This window comes from Ascaphus truei, chromosome 4, assembly GCF_040206685.1.
Source record: "Ascaphus truei isolate aAscTru1 chromosome 4, aAscTru1.hap1, whole genome shotgun sequence".
NCBI classification, from domain to species: Eukaryota; Metazoa; Chordata; class Amphibia; order Anura; family Ascaphidae; genus Ascaphus; species Ascaphus truei.
Genome location: NC_134486.1, coordinates 363,755,891 through 363,771,322, shown reverse-complemented (window position 1 = coordinate 363,771,322; position 15,432 = coordinate 363,755,891). Strand labels below are relative to the sequence as shown.

The following is a 15,432-nucleotide window of genomic DNA, read 5'->3' as shown; positions in this document are numbered from 1 at the left end:
GCAATCTATTTAGTGCAAGTTATTTATTAGCAGACAAACGCTGCATGTGTCAAAAGTTGTCTACCCGCTCAAACCCAAAGACGCTCTAGGATTGGAGAAAAACTAAAGGTGCAGAGGGATATAGAGAGACACACACAAAAAAAAACTCTTGTATGTAAGGAAAAGAGCTTACAAAAGGTCCCTACAATTTGCACTCAAAGTACATATGGAAAATATAGTAGCCGATTCAATATCACAATATTCCCCCAGTGAGGGTATAATATCTGAATAGAATCTGGTAGTAACGCTATGTATCCGGAACCAGCAATTTATGTATTGCTTAGGACTGCAGATGTTCGCATTCCAAGGTAAATCTAGTTTGTAAATCCTGCGCGGGCGTGCACATTTAAACAAAAAAAAAGCTAGCGATCCGTGCGCATGCGCAGAGATCTCGACGCGCATGCGCAGGAAAGCAGCGTGTCTGGCCTGCTGCCTGTGGGCCGCCCCCCCCCCCCCCCCCCCACTCCCAACGTGGGACGGAGGGGAAGCGACGTGGCAAGCCTACCAACCCAGCTCCCCCCACGCCAGCCTCCTGCCCCAGGCAGCAGCCGTGGGGATCAGGGGCAGAGGAAGGAAAAACAATGGATGAAGCATCTGGCAGGCAAGGAAGCAGGCAGGCAGTCACCCACACAGGCAGTCACCCACAGAGTAACCCCTCCCAGGCCCATACTTATCCCCTCCCAGGCCCATACTTAACCCCCCCACACACGTCCCATACTGAATACCCCCAGGCCTTTTGTCACATTGGATATATATATATATATATATATATATATATATCTTTGTCTTTTGTTGAAAATATTAAAATAAACAGATTGCATTGTAATGTTTTTTTTCTCCGTATTACAATAAGAAGGCAACAGTTAGGTAAAAGTTGTGCACTAAACATTTTTTTCCGTGGCCGGTGCACTATGGGTTGGGGGCCCCATGATTCCTGTTGGCGGCCCTGTTTGTAGGTACAACACATACTAGGGGTCTATGGTATTAAACACCAAAGAGAAAACACAGGTGTGTCCAAACAAAGTATGCCTCTAAGAATATATACTATAATGGTAATCGTATGGAAGCAATTTTAATCATTTCTCCGAGTATCATGCATATAGACCACCTGGTTAGATAGCCAAGTAAACATTTTAAACCAACCATAGCTAGTAAGATGTTATTATAATGCAATTTCCATAGTTTGCTGAATGCAAACAGGGTACTCTCTATTACAATGTGTATGCAGAGCCTATATACCAGCATAGATCTAGAGTTGTCTTACATTACATTATATTGCTGCTGAGGTAAGAAACGCAGCAGTACACAGCTATCGCTAGAAGGTAGTGTGCAGGGTCTTAGCAACATTTGTTGCCGGTTTGTAGCTATTATTATCATTCTGCTGCTGAGATACATATGCAGCAGTGCGCCGCTATTGTTAGAAGACTGTGTGCACGGTATAAACAGGCAACAAATTGTGCTTTTATGGTCAGTCTCAGCGTTCTCTGATTAAAGTTTATGCAGCAAAAACACTGTCATACAACCAGGTCACGATGCTGTGCTAACAATATATATACGCAGAGCGCACTGTCGTGGTCTTAAAGCTGCAGTCAATGTTGGTAAAATGACTTGAATTTTATACTTTCAGGGCACATTCGAGCTTCAAAAAGGGAAGTAGGCATTACAGGTCGCAAATGGGCATTATAAACATTTAATTATGTATTTGCACCTATATATCAAGAGGTTTGTGTCAATGAATAATTTTGGGATCAGTTTTTCAGCTGAATATTTAATGGGGCGGGTAGAAATTGTTGCTGTAAATAGTGCAATTTCCTTCTGTTTGCTTCGTTTAAAAAGTAGAAAAGTGAAAAGAGGATAGGGTCCCTTAGAATGCACTCAATGTTAAAGTGGTTGTGATATTGGCAGTAATTACAATACTTTAATAGTTACTTAATAAAACATTTTTTTTTTTTAAATGTTCAGATCGGTATGAAGGTCTATGGCCAATCAAGATTACAACACATACATATATAAACACATATAGATATATACAGCAGATAAATGAGTACAACTTAAGAAGTGTCTGATTGGAAACGTATGAATAAGGCTTGGCTCATTCGGATAGAGCTGGCAGTGTTTATCTGAGCACATCAGAATACATTGCATCAGTTGTATGATTGAGATCTTGGTCCATGATACGAGTGATGGCCCTATCCCAGTGACACAAACCCGAGAACTCTCCAAAGCTTGTCCTGTGACATAAATTGTTAGTCCAAATTTTTTTTTTTTTTTAAAGTTATCACCTAATACTGAAATACTCATTTATTCTGCACTATATGTGTTTATAAACATATGTGTTGTAGTCTTGATTATGGCCATAAAACTTCATACCAATCCGAATAAAAATATGTTAACTATTAAAAGTATTTGAATTCCCGACAATATCACAATCACTTAAACATTGAGTTCATTTTAAGGGACCCTATTCTCTTATCACCTTTGTATCATATCCAATGTCCCTATTGCACCGTGCTTTTTTTTTTTTTTACTGCTCCTTTTCTCATAGGCTTATGTGAGAGCGTATATCCCCTATTCCCCTCTCCCTTATTGTTTATTTAAAAAGTGCCAGGTCAGAGGCGGCGATAATCCCTGTGCCCAAGAGATCAGTATTAAATGTGAGCAATTCAATAACGTTTCATATATTTCCCACGTGCATAAAACTGACAAAACAAAAATGTGTGTCGGCCTTTAAAAATGGAGGTCCTCAAATCAGAAATGTATTTACTGCTTAATCATTCTCCGATGGAAATGGGATTCTCTTATTTCAAAAACATAAAGGAGAAGACTCGCACACGGAGTGTTAAAATGGGACGTTCGGTTTGACTTTTTCGTATAGGCCAAAGGCCAAAAAAAGGTGACACACCTTGTGCTCATTTACAGGTCATTACCCAGAATCCCCGGCTGCAGCAGAATTATTGTATGCTATGATGAAGGAAGGCAGGTTTGCAGACCTGCCTGAGACATGCAAACGTGCTCACAAGTATTATTTGTATTTGCTTTTCTTTATGGAACAGCAAAGCTATGCTGGCATAGCAAAGTGAGCGAACAAAATAAATCAGAGCGAAATTTATATATACACAATGTGTGTGTGTGTGTGTGTGTGTGTGTGTGTGTGTGTGTGTGTGTGTATATATACATGCTAAATGCAGGACCCTCCCATTGCAACCAGGTAGTCAGGCGTTAACTGAGACGCAATGATGAGTCTATCCCGTGAAACGCACTCACTGCGCATGCGCGGGTCAAGGGTTATACGCTATAAGTTAAAACAGCTCCGTCGCGTGTCAAAGAGCCAGAGGGGGCGCATGTAACTAATGAAACGCATATTCGCTCATCCGTTCTTTTAAAAAAAATGATAGGAAACATTAACAAGAAGAGACAGAAAACCAACAGGCAACAAAGAACAGAAAATGGGGAGCCACGCTCGCAAGACAGCATTTATCTTCACTGTGTTTACATTATACTGGTTTAGAAGGATAAATGTGGGATTTCTAATAGGTAACTACCTTCTGCTATTTGGAATCCCTTCCACAAAATCACCATCCTTTCACTTGAAAAGTAGGTGCCACTAACTATGTTCTTATGTTCCAAGGTCTTTTTCATTAACATCACTGTCAGTAGCTATAGCGCACACAAAGGTGAGATTTTCAAAAACGACCTGCACACAGTGAGCAAACAAAACCTCCAACATGCAATAAACTTTGAACACAAGGTTATGGCAGATCGTAATACTAATAAATATGTTGTTGTTCATCTCTATAATCAGAATTCTTCTGAAGATTTATACACTGATGGAGGAGAACATACCAGTTAATTACAACGTAGGTTGATAATAAATGCAACACACCCTCTTTTAATTGCACAAGTAAATAAAATAAAATAATAATAAAAAATAAACTAGGTTGAATCCATACCTTTCCTTCATCATTTAAGTCCCAGGTGAAAGAAATGGCATTATACGCAATCTCCTCAATGTTACTGATGGTATTAAAGCTCTCTTTGTAGTCCGCTGTAAAACACAACCAAGAAAGGAACTTCGTTTATAACGCAAAACAATACACACAGACGTAGTGAGAGGGGCACTTCATGGTTTGACCATCTCCTACTGTAATGAATTGTATGGTTCCTCTTGCACTTCACTCTTACATTAGAGCTAGAATGCAGGTTTATTTTGGAGGGGGGAAGAGAGGAGGGGAGTGGAAAGATGAGAGAAGAGAAGAGAGGAGGGGGAGGGAAGAGAAGAGAAGAGAGGAGGGGGAGGGAAGAGAAGAGAAGAGAGGAGGGGGAGGGAAGAGAAGAGAGGAGGGGGAGGGAAGAGAAGAGAAGAGAAGAGAGGAGGGGGGAGGGAAGAGAAGAGAAGAGAAGAGAGGAGGGGGGAGGGAAGAGAAGAGAAGAGAAGAGAGGAGGGGGAGGGAAGAGAAGAGAAGAGAGGAGGGGGAGGGAAGAGAAGAGAAGAGAGGAGGGGGAGGGAAGAGAAGAGAAGAGAGGAGGGGGAGGGAAGAGAAGAGAAGAGAGGAGGGGGAGGGAAGAGAAGAGAAGAGAGGAGGGGGAGGGAAGAGAAGAGAGGAGGGGGAGGGAAGAGAAGAGAGGAGGGGGAGGGAAGAGAAGAGAGGAGGGGAGGAAGAGAAGAGAGGAGGGGGAGGGAAGAGAAGAGAAGAGAGGAGGGGGAGGGAAGAGAAGAAGAGAGGAGGGGGAGGGAAGAGAAGAGAGGAGGGGGATGGAAGAGAAGAGGAGGGGGAGGGAAGAGAAGAGGAGGGGGAGGGAAGAGAAGAGAGGAGGGGGAGGGAAGAGAAGAGAAGAGAGGAGGGGGAGAGAAGAGAAGAGAGGAGGGGGAGGGAAGAGAAGAGAGGAGGGGGAGAGAAGAGAAGAAGAGAGGAGGGGGAGGGAAGAGGGGGGGTGAAGAGAAGAGGAGAAGAAGAGAGGAGGGGGGAGGGAAGAGAAGAGGAGAAGAAGAGAGGAGGGGGAGGGAAGAAAAGAGGAGAAGAAGAGAGGAGGGGGAGGGAAGAGAAGAGGAGAAGAAGAGAGGAGGGAGAGGGAAGAGAAGAGGAGAAGAAGAGAGGAGGGGAGGGAAGAGAAGAGAAGAGGAGGGGGAGGGAAGAGAAGAGAAGAGAGGAGGGGGGGGAGAGAAGAGAGGAGGGGGAGGGAAGAGAAGAGAGGAGGGGGAGGGAAGAGAAGAGAGGAGGGGGAGGGAAGAGAAGAGAGGAGGGGGAGGGAGAGAGACACAGGAGAGTGGGAGAGAGTGGCACACACACACACAAGAGATGGAGGGGGAGAGACACTGGGGAAAGAGGGACACAAGACAGAGAGATATATAAACTTAAAATAAAATAGTAATAATAATAGCATGTTCTTGTATAGCGCTGCTAGTTTTTACGTAGCGCTTTACAGAGACATTTTGCAGGCACAGGTCCCTGCCCCGTGGAGCTTACAATCTATGTTTTTTTGGTGCCTGAGGCACAGGGAGATAAAGTGACTTGACCAAGGTCACAAGGAGCCGACATCGGGAATTGAACCAGACTCAAACTCAGTGCCAGTCAGTGTCTTTACTCACTGAGCCACTCCTTGTCCCTAATGGTGCTGAACAAATGACTCATTAAAATATTCACACCAACAGATTTGCTAAAATATTAGTGCTCCATTTGATGCTTCTATATACTAATAGGTTTAATTCCTTAATAACCCCATTCCTCTGCTAATACATTGCAGGCCTCTCTGGGGACTAAAGATAGTCTCAGCCCTAATTTCTCGCTATGCACCATCCCGACTCTTGCATTCTTCTCAAGGATGTTTTCTTTCTACCCCCTTTGTATCTAAAGCCCTCTCCCGCCTTAAACCTTTCTCACTGACTACCCCGCACCTCTGGAATGCCCTTCCCCTCAATACCCAACTAGCCCCCTCGCTATCCACCTTTAAGACCCACCTTAAGACACATCTGTTTAAAGAAGCATATGAATAGCACTGGATAATCATGGACACATGACACATAAAGCTTGGCCCCCTGCAGACGCACTTACTAGAATTCCCTCCTACTGTCTCTGTACGTTCTCCCTACCTACCAATTAGATTGTAAGCTCCTCGGAGCAGGGACTCCTTCCTTAATGTTACTTTTACAGTATGTCTGAAGCACTTATTCCCATGATCTGTTATTTATATTATCTGTTATTTATATGATTACCACATGTATTACTACTGTGAAGCGCTATGTACATTTATGGCGCTATATAAATAAAGACATACAATACAATAGGTTTACAGGTTGGAAAAAAAATAAATAAAGAAGTTAATTATCACAGATAAAGGAAGAAGAAACAAGAAAAGCAGGCGAAGCAGCAGCGCACGCCCCATGGGGAAGTACGAGAGTGGTTACGCTTCATCACAAGGATATCCCTCTGTGGAGCTACCTCAATACACAGAAGATTTGCATGCACGCCCGCATTAACAAGCACCTTATTAACACCTTCCAGGAGGTATTTCCCTTCATATAGTAAAAGGTTTGTTTTGTTTTTTTAGGCGATTGACACCTTTAGTGGGGCAGCCTCTCCTAGGACCAAAGGGGACTAATAACAGTGACATATTGGAGTTAAATGTGAGTGATTGCACCTTATATAATCAAAATCCAACAATATATAACAATATCTACATAGATATCTATCTACATCCATACATCTCTATTTGTAGACATGGTGAGACAAGACTTGGGAGGGGTTGCATTTCCTTCTGGCTGTTCCCATGTGCGATGTCAAGAGTTTTCAACAAGAGATTGTACAGGCAAAGCTCCCCTCCATGTTCACTATCCACCACTCCCTCACCTATATTGGTTCTCTGGTAAGGATGGGCTGGAGAAGGGCAGAGGGAACACTTGATAGACAAAATGTTCCCCCTCTCCGAGGCCACACACAAAAACAGAAAATAAATCCGGCATAAATTCCACAAACTACATCAGCCAAATCTTTGCTTTTAGCATGGTTACGTTTGTTTTTTTGTTTTGTTTTTGTTTTTAAAGGAAGCCAAGTCGGTTGTTAAATATTTACATAAAATATATACATGTATATATTTTTAAAAACTTACTGCCCATTCAAATGCAGCTCTGCCAACTATTACTAAATTTCCAATGTAGTAACAAAAGGAGGGAGAGGGAGTAGGTGGCATGGTAGTTTTTATTGGGCAACAAGTAGTTGAAATGTTACAAGCTTGGAACCGCTTTCCGGGTACTTCGAGTATGGCAGAAATGCAATATATATACTGGGTATGTAAAGGGGATATCTGGTTACAAATGATGTAGACAGGAAGTGTGAACTAAAGAAGGAGGTAGAAAACAGGTAGCCTGATGTCATTGAAGTCACAGTAAAACCCTCGCCTACGTCAGGTTTTACACAGTGCCAAGCTAAATTTATTTGAGATTACAAAAACAAATATGCAATTGTTAGATTAAGATGACAAAATATATGCAATTGTTAGATTTAAAAAAAAAAGGTTTATTAAACATATTTCTGTTATAAATCTAAGCTGGTCCCAAGTGGGACTGCACCTTTAAAAATGAAATCAGCGCTGTGCCCGCAAAATGCCATACTCATTTCTTATAGCCCTCCCCAGCACTGCTAGACAAGCAGCACGTGCATTTCCCAAAGCGCTAATTACCTATGTCGATGCATCTTTGCTTGGCCGTGTGCTGCCGGGAATGCCAGTACTTCCAGTGCCGCAGCTGATCTTCTCGGCTTTTGTCATCGGCAAATACAACCATAATCACGCTCTAAAACCAGAAGCAAAAAAGGGAAGAGGATATTAAAACTCTGAAAGGAAAACGGGACTGGCGAAGGCGTCAGAAATGCTGCTCCTACACAACAATATTAGGGTAAGGGGTAGCATTGGTTAAAGCAGGGGTGCACAAAGTGGGGGGCACAAGATTTTTCAGGTGGGGGGGGCGCGGCGGTTGCAAAGGCCCTGCGCTCTTCCTCAAGGCATTTAAATTAAATGCCGGGAGGGGAGGGGGGGAGGGGGTCGCATGAGGCCTCTGCAACGTCCCTTACCTCGTCTTCGGCGACACGTCGCCATGGCAACGTGGCGTCACCCCACTGTGTCATTTGATGCCGAAGACAAGGTAAGGAGGGGGGGGGGGGGGAGGGCAGCGCAGCGGGGAAAGTTTGTGCACCGCTGGGTTAAAGTATCTTAAATTTAAAATAAATAAATAAAAAAGGGTAGAGGTAGCGTGTGTAATTTGTAGATATTCTACAGTATACTCGTTAAACAATTGCACAAAGCACTTTGGATCTCATTTTAGACAGGTTTGAATAGTCAGGCTCTAGAAACATGTATGTTAAACAATTTCTGACTGGTAGCAGTTGTTTGGAGGTTGGTGGCACATCCCCCCCAGAGCTCACTCCTCCTCCTTCACCTTTTTAACTTGGGAGGTCTTTTCATTTTGCTGCAGGAACAGGACCTATAATGGTTCTTCCCCTCTTACAGAGGTAAAGGGAAGGGTTCACAGTGTAGTGTAGGACCTTCATTAATGTGGTTATACCTTGGCGTTGGTATGCAGGCTTATGACGCTTTGGCCAAAGGGTTAACTAAATAACCAAGTATTTATTATTATTATTGAAGTATTTTACGTCATACTTTTTACCATATATGTTTTGTCAATGGGATGTAGCATTGGGTACCCCTGTCTCTTGTTATCTAGAAACAAGTAGGCAGACAACTTTGTTACAGATCGGAAGAAAAAAAGAAGTTGTTGTCTTCAACCTCCCCCCCCCCCAATATGATCACAATTTGACCATGACGTGGCAGATGACACTCTAGTGTAACATCAGCAGAGGGCATCCTAATTATTCAGCTCTAACATATAGGAAACCCCCAAAATCAGATCCCACCGGATGCACTCTGCAAACATCCAGCTATCCCCCCCCATCCCAACTGAACCATCTGAGAAAAGGAAACGGAGAAACATGGGACATTATTTTGCTCATCAATAATACGTAGAAAGGAAACATTTGTGTTAAATGCAAGATGGTTAGCTAATTTCTTGGAAAGATATTTGCACGAAATGTTAAACGTCTTGTAAAGAGCTCACCCTGACTTTGCTGATGGGGTGGTGAATTCCTTTATTGCTGCCAATTTCCTTCAGTGTAATGGGATAGAACTGGCCCTTGTTTAGGTAAGTCATGGTGCTGTCCCCAGGCTTTGGTCGAAGGGATTTTGACGCTTCAAGAGTATATTCAAAGTTATTCCTGGTTTAAAACAAAAACAAGATATATGTACATAGTCAGTGACTGGGCGATGTTACAAAATATATGTCCTGATCCACCTTCAGTCCTTAGCCTCTCCGTATGTTAAGTGATAGAAAGGTGCAGACAGTGTCTGGCTCAGCTATAATAAAGTCTAATGACTCAAATATTCAAAGGGAAGTATAGTTAAACTGTTGCTTTGGGAAGGGACTGGCCCAAAGACAAAAAACTAAAAAACAATGAACACAGGCACATAGGGGCAGATTCACTAAGCTTCGATAAGGGGTATCAGAGCTGGATCCCACTTTATCTGCCATTCAAGCCAATGGCCGTTAGTGCAGGATGGAACTCGGATACCCTTTATCGAAGCTTAGAGAATCCCGGGCATAGAACTTGGACTTTAAAAGAAAAAAAATCCGAACCCACATTTACCCAGCCGGATTCGGCCACAACACATTTTTCTGGAGCTAGAAGACACATTGTGGCCCATTCAAAGGTTGTCTTCCAGAATAGCGTTGCTTATTAAATATGGGCCATAATGTTAGTGCTTGCCAGTATATTTCATGATCCTGATATCTATGCAACTATATTCACTAATGATGGCTTCTAGAAGAGACACAAGCAAACTGGTCCATGAACGCCCCCAAGTGGGAAAGCATGAGGAATGCGAGGCTCTCGTCAGCAAGATGGCCACTCTCAGTCTTCCATAGGGGAGTGGTGAAAACTGCACCTTGTTGGGGCTTTAAACACAGTCATGTTCGTTTATCCTCCACTACCATAGAGAGTCTTTTAAAGCAGGATTGTAGTGGGTACATATTAGGGCACCCCATTCATCTACCCAGTGGAACTTGTGAAACAGAACATATAGAATAACACCACTGAACACACACAACCTGTTGGTACAGCCTAAAAAATGGCCAGTCCTTAAATAATAATAAAAATAAAAAGGTTCACGATCCCTAAAAAGGTATCTTGGTGAATTGCAATGTTTAATACTTGTTATTGATGTTAAATTCTCAGGAAACAAACAATGCATCATTACTGGACATGGAAATTAGAAGATTATGCATCATTTTTAGGGCAACCTCTTTTAATAGGGCATGAATTGTCACAATGTCAATTAATTTCAGGGATAAATCACATTGAGACAAGGTCAAACAAACATCCACTAGTTGCAGTGACAGGTGTCATGTACACATCATTATTTGTTGGTGCATTAAAAAGATCTTGCTGGCTGATTTTTATCCCTCACTTTGCATTTTTCACGAAACAAGGGACGAAAACAGCTACTACAAATCTCTGTTTGCGACACACAGTTGTGCTAGAGAAGTACAGTAGTGGCTCAGTCAGTAAAGACACTGGGCCTCATGCAGAGAGCAGCGAATTTAAAAATTGGCGAGTTTAATAAAAAGTAGCTTTTTTGGAGAGTTTTATTCTCCATATGCAGAAATGTGCGAATTCTGCAATGTTTAGCATGAATGCGTGTGGCGAGTTTAAATTGGAGAGATACGCGCTGCAGAAATGTGTTTAAAAAAAATTGCGCATTTTTTTTTCCCTTTCCTATAGGCGGCGAGCTCCATCTTCTTGCCAACTTTTCTTGGCGAGGCAAATAGTAGAAAATCGCGCCATTTTATTGGCGCGAACAGCCGCTAGATGCCGTTCGCGCCTCTCTGAATTAGGATATTTTTAAAACTGGCGAGATGTAGGTTCTCGCCAGCCGTGCGGCGAGATTTTGAAATAGAAAAAAAAAATGGCGCGTTTTCCGTAACTCGCCATTTTCTGCAGTTTTCTGCGCGAATTTCCCCAAAAAATGGCGAGATTTGAAATAGCGCTGCTCTCTGCATGAGGCCCACTGACTCTGCAAACAATGACACAGAGTTTGAAGCAGGGGAACCTGATTCAATTCCCGGTGTCAGCTCCTTGTGATCTTGGGCAAGTCACATCATCTCCCTGCGTCTCAGGCACCAAAAACATAGATTGTAAGCTCATCTGGGCAGGGACTGTGTCTGTACAAAAATTCCTATGTGCTTTGGAACTACGCACTATACTGTAATTGTGATGCGCTTCGAGTCCCATTGGGAGAAAAGCCCTATATGAAATAAAATCATGTTTGAAGGAACATTACAGTAAGTTATGAAACATTACAATTAATGGCATTGGATCCAAGTCTAGCAGGTCATGGGTACCCTAGATTGCACCATTTTAAGATACAGTATACAAGCCCATGGAGGTAATTTTTAGAACATAGGAAATTGCTTTTAATATCACGAGAAGTTGAAACCGAACTAGATCTTTTACAGAACAAAAAAAAAAAAAGGACAAGCGCTTTGTCGGTGCAGCATGATATAGACTGTTTCCGGTCCAGATTAAGATAGTTCCAGAAAAAAGAAGAAGAAAAAAAAAAGGTTGGGCTGATTTTTTCTGGAACTAGATCTTTTGCTCGGAAAAAAATAAATAAAACAAATAAAATGAATAAAGAAGTTGTAGTTTAACCATTACCCGGTAACAGGATCAAAAACATAGTCTTCCGAGCTCATGCTGTTCATTCGTATGTTGAGGTCAGATGGAAAGAAAACCTTGAAGAAAAGAAAAAAAGAAAGCCATAAAAAAACGAAACTGAACAAAAGATAAATGTAAAACAAATACTGCAGAGATCAGGAATGGTTGTGTTTGCTTTGGCACTACAACTGCAGAAGCTGATGTTACCTGCTCTGTGCTGGCAAAAGCCACTTCCAACATCAAGCAAGAAACCTCTTGGTGGATACTATTTTTCTGTTGCACTCTGTCAAGAGGCACACGTGTGGTTGCGCTGTCACTTAACACTTGTTAATGCAACGCCATTTTCCTCCCCATTTGTTTTATGCGAACCACTTCTCCGACAGAGGATCCTGGGATACATAGTTTACGGCAGGGCAGCAATAGCATCAAGCATAAAAAAGTAGCGTCTTTTCTCTATGTTGACGTAGCGTTCCCTAACCTATGGGTAACAGGGAGTGATAGCAAGGAGATAGATAGATAGATAGATAGATAGATAGATAGATAGATAGATAGATAGATAGATAGATAGATAGATAGATAGATAGATAGATAGATAGATAGATAGATAGATAGATAGATAGATAGATAGATAAAGATAGATAAAGAGTAAGCAACATTATATACTACGTGTGGCCCTTGAGCAGAATTGCTACACACATTACCCAAACAGAGTTTTACAATAAAAGAAGCAGTACATGGCAGGCAAGGGAAGAAAAGATTTATATAGTAAAAATCTAAAGAGAAAAACAAAGTTTTGGTCCCTTACATCAGGGTGCTATGGCAAAGATCCTGACGTGAGGGGCTGAAACGGTGGTTTTCTGTCTTGATTTTTGCTATATAAATCTTGTTTTCACTTACCTGCCATGTGCTGCTTCTTCATTTATTCTAAACCTTGGTTTGGGTAATGTATGCCTTTAGATTACTATTGGGAATCCAGCACTTGCCATTACGTGCCAATGCAGAAAACTGGTGCACACACACACACACACACACAGCTGAGGGAGCGGGGTGCAGCTACGAACCACACCAGCAACATTTCTGCTCCCTCTATACTAAGGAGAAAGGGAAAGGGGGCTGCTGGGTTAGAGGCCGCCTGTTGCCCGCCAATGGCATAAAGCGATTTAAAAAAAAAAAAAAAAAAAGGAAGGAAGAAGTGAAAAAGTGACAGACACAAAGAAGACAGGTTCCCTGCACCAATATCCCAATTAATACATTCTACTATGTAGAACCCTTATTATTTTAAACTGGATGGTTTAAGGGCCCAATTCGCCCAATCTTAGTCCTCTTTTCTATGCCATACAAAATTAGGGGTCACAAAGGCAAAACCATTATTTTGGGGGAGGGGTTCACGTAAGGGTGCTCTGCTTTGTACAGTATGTAAGTGAGGTGCACACCTATGCTAACTAAGCTTCTGCTATGCCATTTAACTTTATTTTAAAAACAATAAAATAAGGTTGCAAGAAACTTTCCAAAAACCATATTGCTCCTGACGTTACCATGGGAAATAAACAGCATCTATCAAAGTAAAAGGAAAGCGACTCGCAGACCTGTCAGGTAGGGAAGGAGTTAAGCACACCAACAGTCAAATAAATCTAACTTCCTCAAGGCTGCAAGAACGCATGTCAGGATGAGCATGGGCGGAATGGTCTTTGCATTAGTGCAGGGGCGCTGAACTCCAGGTCTCAAGGACTGCCCACCCCTCCAACAGGTCAGGTTTTCAGGATATCCCTGCTTCAGCACTGGTGGTGCAGTTGGAGACAGAGCCACTGATTAAGCCACCCGTGCTGAAGCAGAGATATCATGAAAACCTAACCTGTTAGGGGGGGGGGGGGAACTGGACTTAAATAAAGTAAAGTATCGAGCAGGTGACATTGTATAATTCAGTGTATTGCTGAAAGAGTTAAATCTGAATTCAAAAGGCTGGGAACATAGATGGCCCTTTTCACCTTGGATCCAATTTATAAAAAAAAAAAAACTAAAAAAAAAACCACTAACAATAACCAGAGACGTCAGCCAGTAACCAAAATAAGGGACCTATTCATCAGGCAATTTCTTGTACACGGTGCCGATATTGAAAAGAATACTTGAGGATAATTCTGTGTGTGTTTTACCACGGTGGCTGGATTGTCCATTTTTAATAGCCGGGTGTAAGATTAGCCGAATGCTTCTGATAAGGATTTCTAGCTACAGATTCTACATTTCCTACGAAATTATACCCATGCTCACTCTTCTATTGATCCTTGATGTATAATCCCCACCGGCCCAAGCTTTTTTTTGCCAGGTTACGTAATAGCACCTGGGTAACTTGACACCAGTGCACAGCGTGATAAGGCAGTGCAAGACAAACAGGGCAGACGCTCGCACTTCCCTCCTTACCTCTGGTACGTCTTCCTTGAAGGTCTCGGAGAAGGTGGAATCAGGAGTACGCCTTTGAGAGTTTGGGGGTTGGCTGTTGGAGCTGTAATGGTCGGGGGTGACGTTTCGGTCAAAGACAATGCGCTCAGGAGGCTCGGGGTGATACACACTCTGGGGTATCCCCATGGTGAAGCCATGACTCTGGGATTCGGTTTTGATAACGTGGGCTGGCATGGATGCGATGGAGACCGTGACGGTGGTGTCTGGGGTCAGATGACCTCTCTTGTCAAGCTGGTTGCCCGGAGGTAGCACGATATTAAAGGGCACACCTTTCAGAACCTGGACTCTGTTTTCTCCAATGGAAATCAAGGGCTGCTCATTGATTTGTGGCAAGCCATTCCTTAAAAATAATAATAATAATAATAGGAATAATAAGTTATATTATAATGATCTCACAGTAGCAACTAGTGAAAGGACCTTATTGGATGATGACGATTACTTCTATATTGGGAAATGGACTACATTTTTGTGATATAAAGTGTCAGCGATAAAGCAAATATTTGTTTTCTTGTTAGAATCATTTAATAGTGATGAATTACATTGATTTTATATTCCCGAGTGTGAATACTAATACTGCTAACCATTCTCACATTTTAATCTGGTCTGTAACTGTTACATATGCCTATGACATATTTTATCTTTAACTGTGCATGCTATGTCTTTATGTATAATGTATAACCCTGATCACTTAATGTGCCCATGTATCGGTCATTATAACTCTGTGCCCATGACATACTTGAAACCAAAGTAACTCAATGTATTACCTCCTGGTAAAACATTTAATAATTAATTAATTAATACAATAAATGTTATCCTATACAACTTACTGTAGCTAATATTTTACCAATGAGAACATCAGGTGTAGTGGTTAAGAAGTTGGTCTTTAATTGAGAAAACTTGGGAGTCCAATTTCAGCCTTAGCCACTTACACTTTCTAGGTGATCATTGTGCAACTCATTTTGTATCTGAGCTTCAGTGTAACAGTCATAAATGGTTAAGAATAGTATCACGTTCTTTTCCTCAAATGGTAGAATTCAAAGACACTACAATATAATTCTTCATATGTACCATGAACTTTGCAATAGCAAAATGAGAGGACATGCACTCCACATTGTCCTAATGGAATGCATCCTCTAAGCAGCCAAGTGGTTAAAGCAAAACAACTATAGACAGTGAAGAAGTG

The 15,432-nt window shown here is 42.0% G+C and overlaps 1 protein-coding gene across 2 annotated transcripts in view; it reads right to left on the bottom strand.

Moving 5' to 3' along the window:
- The window catches only part of GRHL1 (grainyhead like transcription factor 1), a 49,528-nt gene that overhangs the window by 24,063 nt on the left and 10,033 nt on the right, over nt 1-15,432 (bottom strand). For both annotated transcript variants that reach the window (XM_075598346.1, XM_075598347.1), the window contains exons 4-8: nt 14,211-14,589; nt 11,796-11,872; nt 9,143-9,299; nt 7,714-7,825; nt 3,990-4,084 (exon numbers count right to left, since the gene is read on the bottom strand). In XM_075598346.1, coding sequence (XP_075454461.1) covers nt 3,990-4,084; nt 7,714-7,825; nt 9,143-9,299; nt 11,796-11,872; nt 14,211-14,589 — 820 coding nt within the window. The remainder of the gene's footprint in view (nt 1-3,989; nt 4,085-7,713; nt 7,826-9,142; nt 9,300-11,795; nt 11,873-14,210; nt 14,590-15,432) is intronic.